At 38.6% G+C, this 14,355-nt stretch overlaps 1 protein-coding gene across 1 annotated transcript in view; it reads left to right on the top strand.

Moving 5' to 3' along the window:
• The window catches only part of LOC121897579 (anoctamin-1-like), a 165,777-nt gene that overhangs the window by 39,402 nt on the left and 112,020 nt on the right, over positions 1-14,355 (top strand). The window contains exons 6-7 of the mRNA XM_042412150.1: positions 8,331-8,385; positions 10,337-10,385. Coding sequence (XP_042268084.1) covers positions 8,331-8,385; positions 10,337-10,385 — 104 coding nt within the window. The remainder of the gene's footprint in view (positions 1-8,330; positions 8,386-10,336; positions 10,386-14,355) is intronic.

Below are 14,355 nucleotides of genomic sequence, written 5' to 3'. Positions count from 1 at the left end.
CTCCTGAGCAATCACCATGTCTCTCTTCTTCTTTCAGGAGAAAGTGAAGGCAGCCACCACTTTCTTACATACCCCCACTGCTCGCTCCACCCTCTTTTCCTGCTCTCTCTGAGGAATAAAAGATAAATAGACAAGTTAAACTTAATTAATTTAAGATTTCTGTGCAGAGATAAAGCTCAAATTCTGAAAAACTACTACACTTAAAATTACTAAACCTAAAAACAAAAACTACTAAAATACTACTAAACTACTATATATCATATATATTACATTTGTATATGATTGTAATTGTATATATTTCTCCTGACCAACTTACCAATATCTGAGTGAAGTACATGCCCAAAGCAAGGCAGCTGTGTCCAGTTGTTGAGTGATGTACTCTTCACTATGTTCGTCCCACTGTCTGTTGTGATGCAGACTTGTTTGTCTTCACTCAGTCCCCAGGATGCAAGTGTTTCTGTCAGTCCCAAAGCGATGACTTTGCCTGTATGGTCTTCAGAAAAGTAGGCATACCTGAAGACATTTGGTTTTTAAATTCCGATCTCGATCAATGAAGTAGGCAGTGAGGCTCATATATGGTTCAGATGTGCAACTTGACCACAAGTCCGATGTGGTAGCGAAGAATGACACACTTTGCAGCTCCTTTTCAACGGTCTCTCTACACTCCGTGTATAACTGGGGAAGTGCCGTCTGAGAGTAATGTTTACGGCCAGAGAGTTGTAACGAGGGTCAATTACTTTAATCAGCCGCTTAAATTTGGTTGTCTGTAACTCTATTCCAGCCACATGATTGGTTCGGCACAGCGCTATTCTCATTATCATTGGATGTTTGTGTTGTCTGTCAAAACATGAATGGAATGACTTCTATTGACATTGTCAACAATGTCTTATATTTCTATCGAGGAAAAGTTATTTCTCGATAACTATCTTTATCATTTTATCGCCCAACCCTAGTCCTGGCTGATTTTGGTACTGAAGATCTCAACAAAATCTTGCTGATCACTATTAAAGCTGTGGTACTGGCAATAGTTAGAGCAGTGCAGAAACAACTTTATGGTATCTGTGGATAGCTACAAGTATCAAGGAAACAATATCACCACGGTGCACTGTCCTGATGGAGCAAGGAAGCAGGGTGAGATCTGACCCATAATAGTTATATTTGTGAGAGTGGAGTTAATGAGGAAAAAACTAATGCTGAGAAATGATGCATACTGTAAGAATATCTTCATCAGTGAGGATCTCACAACCCTGAGGTACAGGCTCTTCAAATATGGGGGAAATTGTCAACACACATTCATCAGAGATGTCAAAGTTATATGCAAGAAGGATGTCCAATATGCCACCATCAACACTTCCAATAATTTTCTCCTCATTGGATATGACAACATGGATTGCAAATCCTTTGGCACTGACATCTAGAACAGACATGGGGTACAAACAAGAGACTACTGACTTTATTGAAAGATGTAAAAAATATGTGTTTCAATGAGACTAAAACAAGTGATATAGATACCATGGATATGCTGGAAAATTTTTAGGGGATGGATTTCCAAATATTTGTTTGGCAAAACTGGCATTCAGGTGGAGTGATAATTGCAGTGAGGAACTCTAGCTCTAATGTCGGTATGTTTGATGAACTAACAGATCATTCTTGATGTTGGCATTGAAAATCACTATTTTCTAATTTTTGGCAATATGAGTCCACATACCACTCTAGAGGGGGCACTCTGGGGTAATTAGAAATGTCTGACACACCATTAAAAAGAAAATTGATTGTCATACATTTCAATAGTTATGGTAATGCCTTGTTAGAAATGTGTAGAAACCTTGCACTCTGCATAGTGACTGGTGGATACGGAGATGATAGTTATCAGGAACGCAACTACAGTTAATAACAGAAGGACTGTATGATAATGACCCCTTTTATTTTAAGTAAGGTAAGACATTTCTATGTACTCGAGTTTGATCATTTGTTTTCTGCATTGTTGTAATACTTTTGGATGCAGGTAGGGTAGGGACTGTTATTGAGTGGGCAAAATTGATACAAATTGGTAAATGGGATAAAGAAAAGAACAAGTTAAGAGGAACCATACAGCTTGACAAAATGTAACTGAATGAAGTAACTAAAGAAGTCTGCAGTATTATTGACAGATTGCATTCCATATAAAGTTTGAAAAGAGGAGAAAAACCATGACCTCCTGCAAAAACAGTATGGTTTTATAACAAATGAAGACAAAAAAGACAATCTGAGAGTTAATGCAGTCAAAAAGTAAAGACAACGTAGTCAAATCCTGCTTAATGCTTTTATGAGCTTTTTGAAAATTTGTTTGAATGGGATGGACCAATGAATGATTGGTCCTTAAAGGGACCATATCATGCTTTCTGTGATTTTCTTTTAATTATATATATATATATATATATATATATATATATATATATATATATATATTATTATTATTATGGTGTTATGGTGTCACATATCTATGCTAAACATGGTCAATAATAATAATAGCTAGTTAAGGTTGAAGGATTTTGGAGTTCTTTGCATAACAGAGGTTGGCAAAATTCACTCTTGTGCAACATTAAACAGACAGCATGTATATCCAAAATCATTTATTAAAAATGAGTAAAAGAGCAAAACATGCCTGGGTCCATGGGTGGGGTTCACAATTAGGTGCGAACAAATACAGACTCCGGAGAGACTGAGTTTCTTGAGGACTCCCTTTGTTTCTTAAAGTCTTGAAACATGTGGTCAGCCAGTGAGACCCAACATTGGCCAACCATATTTATTTGAGTTGAAGTACATAGAGGAGCTAAAACAAATGGAAGAAGAAAAACAAAGTATGGAGGCAGAAAATCAACAGGGCCATCAGGAAAGTCAATGTACAGTAATGGTTACCTCAGGGAAACTGCTGGTGTTCCTGTGGTCACTCCTCTTCTGATGAATGAAGAAGGAAACTTTTTCTGCAGATGTGATCTGTAGCTACCAGACTCTGAAAATCCACGGATGAAAGTAATCCCAGCTATGCAACTAATACAAATGGATTTACAGCATTTATCAATACTGTCATCCTGGAGACTGTTTAACCTCTACAAAATAAACTGGAAGAAATCTCCACATGGTAAGAAAAATGTGATTACAACACGAAACATACTGTGTGAGGAATTACAGAATGTAGAGGCCCTATTTTAACAATCTGTAGTGCATGGTCTGAAGCATGTGGCACAAGTGCATTCAGGGTGTGTCTAAATCTACTTTTGCTATTTTAAAGGGGGAAAAAATGGTCGATGCGCCAGGCGCATGGTTCAAAGGGGTTGTCCATAGTCTCCTAATTACTCATGGGTGTGTTTTCGGCGTAACATGCAATAAACCAATCAGAGTGTCATCTCCCATTTCCTTTAAAAGCCAGGTACGCTTGCACCTTGGTGGATTGCTATTATGATGGCGCATTTGCCAAGTAGTAAGAAAGGCTTTGGTTTTGTTGATGTACACAATAATAGTCTTTCACACTGTAATCCTTTTATTTGTGATCTTTTGCATGTTTGTGCACTGCTGCGCGTCCTGTGTGTGTAACAAGCAGAGTGTATGTTGTGCACCCTCTTATGTAGGCGCATATTACTATCTTGATAATGCACCCTTAAAATAACAGTGAAACACTGCGCCATTGACTTCAGACCAGGTTTTTGTTGGTCAATAGTGCAATCGCACTCTGCTGCCTCAAGACAGCAAAGCGCCAACAATGCACCTGACCACACCTCATTTTGAGACCAACAGGCCCATGGGCGCTCTGATGGGTGCAAGTGCATTTGCTATTTAAACAACGTGCTGGACAGGAAAACGACGACTGCATCAGTCTTAAACTAGCAAAGAAACTTGTGTCGCGCTTGGTGCTGCTTTATGCCAGGTGTAAGATAGGGCCCTAAGTCTCTATTGTCCAGCGGTATAGTCCATTAATGCTGCACAGTGTGTATCTTGTCATTTTATCCTTGCAATTTGGGAACTTGCAAGCAGGAACCATTTTATTCCATCTACTAAGTTACTTCTTTAGCAGGAAATAGTAATGGGCGGACCCATTCTTTTCACAGTATCAGTTCCTTCGAGTTGATACATGTAAATGTATTGAACCTTTCACGTTTTGATACTTTTTGCAAAATATGCTGTCAGTTTCTCTGTGACACTTAGTTATAGTACATGCACATTCGACAGCTAGTGCTGCCTGCCCCACAATATTTCTCTTCAGTGCATTACCAGTCATCATATACATTAAGATAAAATGTTAATTTAAATGCATTGATTCAGCATCCCACTTGTATGTAGGTAGGCTATATAAGCTCAATAAGATGTTACAGAAATGTGATGTTACACTGACCAACATTCTGTCAGTCTTTTTGAGGGGCAGGTAGCAGACCTAGTTCGAGAGAGCAGTAGTTTGTTCAGTCTCATTCAATTTAACCTGCCACCTGTCAAGATTCGAGTCCAAATAAATCGCTTCTTGTTCACTCATAGTTCACGTCCTAGTTCGAGAGAACGGTTCATTTGATCTTGTTCAGTGAGTAGCTGCCAGGCTATCTCGATTCGAGTCACTCACTGATATTCTCATTTGAGACCATGATTCCTGCTTATTCATTGGTGCTCATTCATGTTTTGAGCAACTGCACCACTATAGCAGGCAGGCAGGCAGTGTGAGCAGTACCCTACAATAACAGTGAGTGGGTGTGGGCGGTATGAGAGGGAAAAGTCCAGGATTCATGAGCACTCGGTACGTTTGACAGGCTGACCCGGTACATACCGGACACTAAAAAGATTTGTTCAAAAAGATTTGTTTGTTAATTTTTGCCCATCATTAGCAGTAACTGATTCTGAGCTATCCACAGCTTCCAACGTAAACAAACCAACCTGCGTAGATGAATATGCAGAGTGGTTTGGTTAGCTGGCAAGCTGCTCTGGATACAGATCTCTATACGGTCAGTCATAATGGCTGCTACAGACAGCTAGTTTCTGTGTTTACTTTTGTTCAGACTCAGAAACAAACTTTTGAAGCGATTCATGTAAAAATTATGTTTATTTGGAAAGATGCAGGAATCTCAGTAGTTTGCCACAATGTCCGTCACTGTTTGCAATAAACGTCTTTTTGTGAATCACCCAAATCTCGGTCATGGAGCTGGAGAGAGCAAAATTAGCATGACACATAGAGCCACAATATATGGGAAATATATCAGGTTGAAATGAATCAGAATATTCCTTTAAGATTTGGCAACCTGTGGGAGACACGGTGGATCCCCCTAGACTGAGCTTAATTCTGGCTTACTGAAGGATCAGACACTGGTTGTGACATGTACATGACATATGTAAGCTAACTAGTATGCCCAGTACACGTGTGTGTGTTCGTATCGAGTCTGTTATTTATTTATTAGGGGCCGAGCCCAAAAGTCAGAAGACAATATCCTAAGGGCGAGGACCCTATTGTTTTTCGTGTGTTTGTTTGTTTCGTTCTTTCTTCCTTTCTTTCTTTCTTTATTATTATGGGACTTAAACCCTAAATTTGACCCCCTAAACATGCTCAAAAACTCACCAAATTTGGCAGGCACATCAGGTCTGGTGAAAAATTTGATAAAATGTAAAAATTAACGCCTAATGTGCGCTCCCTGGCGCTACCTATGTAACAAAAATGGCCGCCACGGCCCGTAGGAATTATTGTTCCTATTATTATTTGTCTCATCAAGACCTACAAATTATACACTGACACCCCTGAACTAAATCCAATTAAATCCGTTAATGGTATCAGCTTCAAACTTGATACATGACTTATGACACTGTGCTGAAAAAAAGTTGTTAAAAACTTTGTAATAACTTGAACGGTTTGGATTTAATAAGCCCTGAAAGTTTTAGTGCCACATCACATCTTACAATATAAAACAATGGGGAGGCAATCTATGGGCATGAACTTTGTGTCAGACAGAGGCTTCTGATGTCTAAATTATAAGTCTGACCACTTTCAAACCTGTGTCAATGGATTCGCCACGAAATTTCCTACTAGAAAATTATTTTTAATGTAAGATTTGGCCAAAGTCATGGGATTTATGAGGAGATTTCACAAGAAGTGTTCTCTAAAATCCTCCTCTCCAACTGCTCCTGGTGATGTCACTCCCTCAGTGCTGTGAAACATTCCGCAATACACACTCATTATAAAATCACAGGAGGAGCAAGAAAAGACTTCAAAACTCACACTCTAACATCTCAAAAACAATAAAAGATAGAAAAAACATGTAAATTCAAGATTTGTAGGTCAAAGTCTCATGACTCATTTAAAGTTCAAATGAAGTCTGTATCTAAAACTATGTGGAAGCAGTAAATGTTCAAAAAGGTGTGGGTCTCTCCATTCAAATCAAACTTTCACCAGGTCATGTGGGTTAAAAGTCTGTCCTTTTCTAAAAATAGACTTGATGAAAATTAGGAAAATAATTTATTTTACACACAAACTCATCAGGACTTTTCAATTTACTAATTGAAATTCAAGTGAATGGGCCCAAAACTTGCATGATTTTGATGACACAGGTGTGAGCAAGACAGACATGTCTCACCCTGCAGAAAGTTCTCATCCTGTCAATCAATCTTTCAAAATAAAAGCACACCACACTTGTTATAATTATCCCTCATTTTTAAAAAGCAAAATGATCTGATCCCGACAGGCTAGAGTGTGAGGTCCTGACCAATGCTGCTTGCAGCTTTAATTCTCCAAGTTAAATCCTTCCAAAGAGATCAGTGGGATTTTTTTCATGGACTGTGAATACTAATGTAATGTTAAGTAGATGCAAAGTGATATGCCTGCTGTAATAACAGAAACATCACCAGTCAAAAAAGCTTGTGGTGCTAAGTAGGGGTGCCTGAATAGAAATAAGTTATTCAGCAAAGCACAATTTTTTTATGAATATTTGTTTCATACAAAAATTAAAAAAAAAAAAAAATTTCGGGAAGAAAAAAAAACCATGTCAAATACCAGCGTGCATCTCTGTCTATCTATCTATCTATCTGTCTTTGTCTTCTGCTCCACTGTTATGTCTGTCAGTATGTTTCAACAAGGGGGGTCACATCCACCTGCTACATGACACATTTCCTAATTTGGATATCACTCCCAGAGTTACGGGTGTTCCCCAGAGCTAAAGCTGAGCTACAGTGCTTTAAAGGGACTCTCCATAACTTGTTGTTCCACTTGTCCCTTCCACAAGGTTCAGGTGTATAAAATAGGCAATAAATGAAAAGTGCAAAACAATAATCACCTTTGAAGTTCTTCTCTACACATTACATGCTGTGCTGTCTCTGTGTTATGGATGTATAAATAAGTTGAGGTCTGTCTGTCCATTGGCAATGCAGTTAGGTCAGTAGTCAGCACAGTTATCTATGACCTGAGAGTCTCTAGTTTGAGACCCGGTGTGGGGACCTCCTTTGTAAGGTAGTTTATTCATGAACACTTATTGTAACACTTTAATTTTCTAAAATGAAAAGCGTAATAAAAACAAAAACAGGATTTTTAGGCCTCTTTCCACTTTTATTCGAATACAAATACAAATAATTTTGCTGCCTCAACAAATACAGATACAAATACTGGGCCCTCTGCACATCCCTAGTGCTAAGACAAAATGACTGCATCATTATTACTATTAATTCTTTATTTATCTCAATATCAAAGAGAACCAGGCCTTTATTCCTATTTACGTCTGTTCCCTGGTTAATGCAAACTCAACACTTCCCCTATGTTTACCTGTTTTCATAATATATTTAATAAAATGTACATTTCCACAGCATTCATTTTATCCATATGGTAGTCATGGGATCCTCACCACTCTGTTACTCAGTTTCTCTTTTTAACACTTAAAAACTGTTTTAATTCCCTAATATTTTCCAATTGCTCTCAGTCTGCCACACTGTAATTGGAGAATAATAGATTACTGAACTGCAGCTTAACAGCAAATTTCTTTATTCTTGTTTAAAAATGATGGTTTTTGCATGTTAATATTTTTTTCCTGCTTACCGTTTTGTGTTCATGGTTTAGATCACATTTACATGATTTATTTACTTCTTCTACTGAGCTTTATTTGATGCCATACTTTTGGTCCCAATTTTGAAGAAGAGCATCTTGGTCATTCTAAAATCAAGGCTGAGAGGTGAATTTTGTGGGTCAAAAAGGGTTAGTTCTCTTAAAAAAAAAGTTTTACTGTAGACTGTGGTACAGTATATACTACAATGTGTAGATGTCTTTATGTCTGTATAGATTACCAGACAGTAACAAATATTTGTGCTTTTTTGTTATTTTTGTGTGTGTGTGTGTATAGGTTTGACCTCTCAGACAAAGATTACTTCTTCGACAGCAAAACCAGAAGTTCAATAGTAAGTCCACTGATGTTTGTCTGTTATTTATCATAGACTGAATATAAAGATGGATGTAGAGAGGTGTGATGTCACCCACTCGTTTGCATTGGAGCTGGTTTGAAGCCCAGAGTTGCAGATTAGGTCACTAGTTTGGAGCCAGGACCTTTCACACTCTGGAAACATGCCCTGCTACCTCTGACCAAAGCTATGCTAGTTTACTGGGAACACAGAGGAGTGCACACTTAGGCTAATGTTAGCTTCTTTAGCTAAATTGTGCTAACAGGGCAGGTATGGTTATCATGAAAATGAAACTAAGTGAATTACTACAACAATAGTCCAACTCATTGAGTCCTGGAGCCGGGGTGAGCAGCAGGTAAGCGAACATCCATATGGCAGACAGTAAGTCGTCAGATTTTATTAACGAATTAATCATCACAACCTGGAAAGAATATAGGGATGAAGTAAGCAACATAATGCCGAAGTAGTCAGGCAAGCACTGCCATTTATTGTTTAGGGTCACAGTGAAAGAATTCACAAGCTTACAACTCAACATAAACATAAATCAACAAAGTTCTGTGTGATTAAATAACTGAAGCATGCAACAAAGGAAAGGGCTGTTGGTGGAGCCAAAACAAAGAAAAAAAAGAAACAAAATTTCACTTCCTAATCCCACAGAAGCTCATTGATGCTAAAAACATTATCTTGACTTCAGTTTACATTCTCCTCTCACTCCATTCACACACCGTTCACCCCCATGGTGATTGTGATGTACCACATAATCAGAGCTGATACCTCATACACTCAGGTCCTTTTGGATCCACTCAGTTATTAGATGTATTGACATGCAAACCCAATACCAGCAGCATTAAAGCTATAAGTGGCCTTTGAGTCCTTAACATGTTCTGTTTACACCAAGACCCAGCATGTAACCTTATTTGGACCTAAGCCAGGATGGAAGGAAAGGAGTGGGCCTCCTATTCTTTCTTTCTTCATTCTTTCTCTCAAGGACATGCACACATTAACAGAGCAAAGGAACAATGATCATCCTTGCACAACTCTGCACATTAAAATGATAAACCAATCCCTTGGTCTTTCATTACCTTTACAGGCCAGAGATGTACAAACAAGGTTTGTAACCTGTTAATGTTTTTAACACCAACTAGGCTTTGAGGGAAGCTAAGCACAGTCTGGCAGCTGTTTGTTGCCATGATGAAAGGAGGGATTACTATCTGTTCTGTCCTGATGTGCCTCTGTCATGTCATAGCACTGACTTTTTATTACATTTCAGTCAGCCAGCACATGCAGGTTATTGCACTTTGCATGCCACTGAAGTGGTGGTCACTCCAATAGTTAAGTGGCTACGCTATCCAAATGGCACTGTGGTAAATGAATGGTGTGTGATTGTTCTGTACATTGACAAATGCTAACCCTAAGCATATTTCTTTTCTTGGTGGTGATGAAGCTTGTCTTGAGGCCTCTTATGGATCATCTTTTTTCCTGCAGTTGTATTCTCTTTGTAGGAACTTTTGTATCTCATACCATTTAAAAATAGAGTGCAAAGGTGCATTATATTGTTTAATAGTAATGGCCTCCACCATAGCAAAGGAGTGCAAAGTCCAAGTAATTTCACCCAAAATGAAAACATCCGTATTGGCTTCAACACACTGGATTGTTATTGAACACAGGGTTTATCCAACAGTATTGATGATAGTATACAATAAAGTTTCACTGTGAGTCCCACAGAAGTCATGCAACTTTCAGAACCTTTTTGGCTCAGTTTGAACAGAAACAACCAGGGATTTGGTTGAGGTCATTCTTGTAATTGCAGGTTAGAGCTTTAACATAGATTTACTATATATATTACCAAATTATCAAATTACACTGAGTACATTGAGTTTTTTCATCTGAAAACTTTTTTTCAGCATCATGTTGAATAAATTCAGTTTTTCTGTCTCTCATCCACTTTCAGGTTTTTGAAATACTAAAAAGAACAAAATGCAAAGCCAAGTACAGCATGGGTAAGTCTGGATCTTTATCTCTCAATGCTTGACAAAACAACATTACACAAGATTAGTTTAACACACAGTCTGCTAAGTATTAAAAATCAGACTACTAGTCCAGTGCTTGCTAGTCATAATCCAGGTCTCAGGTATATGCTTGTATTTTGAGTTAATCTCAACCAAATGTATTTATTTTTAAAATATATTACCCATATGCCTTACAAACCTGGTTCTAGTCCTCATTCATTTGGTTCAATGAAACTACTGTGTTAGGTAGCCATTGAGTTTTTTTAGATTTTTTGTGTGTTACATCAAGCCATTTAATTTTTATGTATCATTACCAAGGGTTTATTCATTCAGGAAACATTTTTTCACCCATCATGGTGTCAAGTTGTATCGTACCTGAGTGTAAGGATCACAAAACAAACATTGCGTTGTCTCTATGTATCTATGTAGGACATACATAGAGAAGCATTATTGATGGTGTTCAGCACTGTCACTGCAGTTCAGTAGCTCCAACAGCTACTACTACCTTGCTGTTGTTGACTGCACAGGGGGGACAGAGGATGACGAAGAACCGGTATCTTTTTCACCCAACCCCAAGAAGTACAAAGAAGCTGAGAGATATTTGAGATTATTGTGGATAAGCTAAATATAATAATATAGAAGGCTTCAGTTTTTGGAGCTGATCAGATTCAAATGTTTATATGATATGAATTGATGTGAGGTGATCAACTGATCATTTCTCTAGAGAACAGTCTCCACTCTGAAACAACAAAAACACACAGTCCAGCGGCAGTCGTACAGTGGTATTAGAGTGATTTCACTCACAAACAATCTTTTTCTGAACACAGACACCTGCTGTAGAGAACACATTTACCACAGAACAGACAAACTTTCTATTTTAGCTGTTACAGAATTAATGTTTATTAGCTACAGCTGATTTAATCTGTTGCCGGTGATATGTAATTTTAACCATAGACAACCGCTACATATGTTTTCATTGCTAATGAAAAAGTGTGAGGAGAGATGCAAGATTTGATATGAGATTTGCTAGTCAGTCCCTCCAGGAGTTTGCAGTTTTATTGTTATGACCAGATTTTGTGTGCTGGCCAGGTCCACGCCAAACATGCTGGACCCCAAATAAATTTATTTTGGTTTCATCTGACCAAAGAATGTGCTGCCAGTATTCATCAGGCTTATTTTCATGTTATTTGGCAAAGTTTATTCTTGCAGTTTTGTGCCATTTTGTGAACAATGGTTTTCTTTTTGGACATCACCCATAGAGATTGACTTCATCCAATGTCCTTTGTACTGTCTGAGCAGTCACTGACCACAGAGAATCCTTGTGCCAAGTCTGAAGCACTTGCCCATCTGTTTTTCAATGCAAGTCTGCATAAATAGTGAATTGTGCATGCTGTCATTTTTCAAGGACGGCCACTGCATCTTTTCTTATTGGTAGTGCGTAGGGCTGTAGTCTGCTGGTCGACTGATCGATTAGTTGGTCGATCTTGTCCAACTAAATTCTCATTGGTCAAATAATCGCTGTGTTACTTTCATAACGAGAGAAGTGCTACATCAATAGCTCTCCAGGATTAATCCATTATTTCCTGCGGCTGGAGAGACAGACTAACAAATTACGTGTGAAAACATGTATTCAAAACCCCCCCGTTGTTTTCACAACTTTGAACTCGCCCAACCTAATGGAGACTGCTGGGTCTAATTGTACTCAACGTTTACTGAGCATTTACTGAACATACTGAACATTTACTGAATCAGTGTTTCTCCTATAATTATCACAACAATTGAAAAAAATAATTATGATAATGATTATATTACTTCAGACATGCGGCTAGCCGCTGCTCTGGGTCAATCGGCTCTCTGAAGTTGCTCCTCTGCTTCTTCAAACTTAGTGCCAGCTGTTGCAGTAGTTCTTCAAATTGTCCGACGGACATCCTGAAGTACGTCCTGGAGAGGCCGTGGTACAGTTTAAGCTCCTCAACCAAGCAGTGAAACTCACCAAGTTCTCCTCTCTTTTTCAATATTGAGTGTACCCAGGTATTTCGTTTTTTTTTTCTTTTTGCCACACCCAAGACCCATATCGGATATCATGTTTCCCTACTTCTGACGTGTGTGCCAAGTTTCATGAGTTTTAAAGCATCTCTAGCCCCTCAAAAACAGTTTCCTGTTTCATGGTGAAGAATGTATCGCCATGGCAACAGCTTTTGATGAAAACTCAAAAGCTTCAGTATTTAGCGTCATCAAGGTCTTACAAGTTAGCTGTCCAGAGGTGGATCTGGTTAAGCTGATAGGAGTAGTTAGTAAAAGAATGGGGCTTATGACTGTTGCCAGTAGGTGGTGCTGTGACTATGATTCGTATTGGCCTTCAGACAGGGACTCTTATCAAGTATGTGGAATCTGGGGAAGATGTGATGATGTGGAGTTGAGTTACAACACTTTGTATTTTCATGTTGAGACATCGAAATTTGCTGAGTTGCCACAGTAACAGCGTGCCATGAAAACTCACAAGATTCACCATTTTGCATCTTCAAGGTTTTAAGGCTTTTCTGACCAAATTTCAGGTGGATCTGGGCATCCTCTAGGTCAGAGCTTGTAAAAGTACAGAACCTGTAACTTCCTGTTATCAGTAGGTGGCACTAATACTCATCATTCACATGTAGGTTTTCAGGCCAAACTCTTATCAAGCATGAGAAATTTGGGGCAGATTGTACAACTTAAATTCAAGTTACAACAACTTCCTTATTCATGGCAAAACATTGAAGTTCGCCGCATTGCCATGGCAACGAAGTTCAATGAAAACTCACCATTTTGATAACTCTCATTGCAAAGGTCTTTAGATGACGCTCACCAAATTTCAAGTTGGTCGGGTTATATCTCTAGGAGGAGTTTGTTAAAATACAATGCCTGGAAATGGCAAAAATTGCCAAGTAAATTCAAAATGGCCGACTTCCTGTTGGACTTAGGGTATGATTCCAAGGGGCTTTTTTGTGCATCTGGACATGATACATGAGTTATGTATATGTTCATCTATGTCGATTCTGAAGGAGGGGCTTCGAATTTGAAATTTTCTAGGGGGCACTATCATGTCCTTTTGCCATGCCCAAGCCTAAGACCCATAAATTATTAAATTTTTCACCACTTCTGATGCACGTGCAAAGTTTCATGACATTTTGAGCATGTTTAGCCACTGAAAAATACAATTCTTTGGGGAGAATAATAATAATAATTAAAGCTGCAAGCAAGGCACCTTTGTGCATGCCGGAGTGCACCACAGTCAAAGGGCTTTTATTGTGGGCATGCAGATGTGTTCAGGACCGGGCTTTTATCGGACATTGCACGAACAAGTTAAATGTCACTTCCTGTGTGCACTATGTGGTGCTAGACAATACTCACTAATTATACTTAATTTTGCTATATTTCAAGTGTAGACCACACTTGCAAATTTCATGTGAATCAGATGATTTTTGTCACATAAGACTAAATTTTTCATCGTCAGTAGGTGATGCTACAGAAGAGGGTCATTAATGCAGCAACATATTTAGTAGAGGTCAACTGAAAGGTATATGCATTTTCATGAATATCGGACGTTGCACGAAGCGGTTAAATATGACTCCCAAAGCCAAAGCGGGTGCCAAGTTTTGTAAGTTTTCAAGCACCTCTAGCCCCTCAAACACAGCTTCCTGTATCATGGCGGATAATACATCACCATGGCAACAACTTTTGATGAAAGCTCAAAAGCTTCACCTTTAGCATCATCAACGTGTTACAACTTAGCTGGCCAAATTTGAGGTGGATCTGTTCATCCTGCTAGGCACAGGTCATAAAAGTACAGCACCTGTAACTTCCTGTTGCCAGTAGGTGGCTTTATGACTATGACTCAAATTGACACATAGATTTGTTCAGGTCAGAACCCTTTGAAGCATGAGAAATTTGGGGCAGACTGAACAATGTACTTTCGTGTTACAGC

Source organism: Thunnus maccoyii, chromosome 5 (assembly GCF_910596095.1).
Source record: "Thunnus maccoyii chromosome 5, fThuMac1.1, whole genome shotgun sequence".
In the NCBI taxonomy this organism is placed as follows: Eukaryota; Metazoa; Chordata; class Actinopteri; order Scombriformes; family Scombridae; genus Thunnus; species Thunnus maccoyii.
Note: the sequence above shows the minus strand (reverse complement) of the source record. Positions and strands in the feature narration are given on the sequence as shown.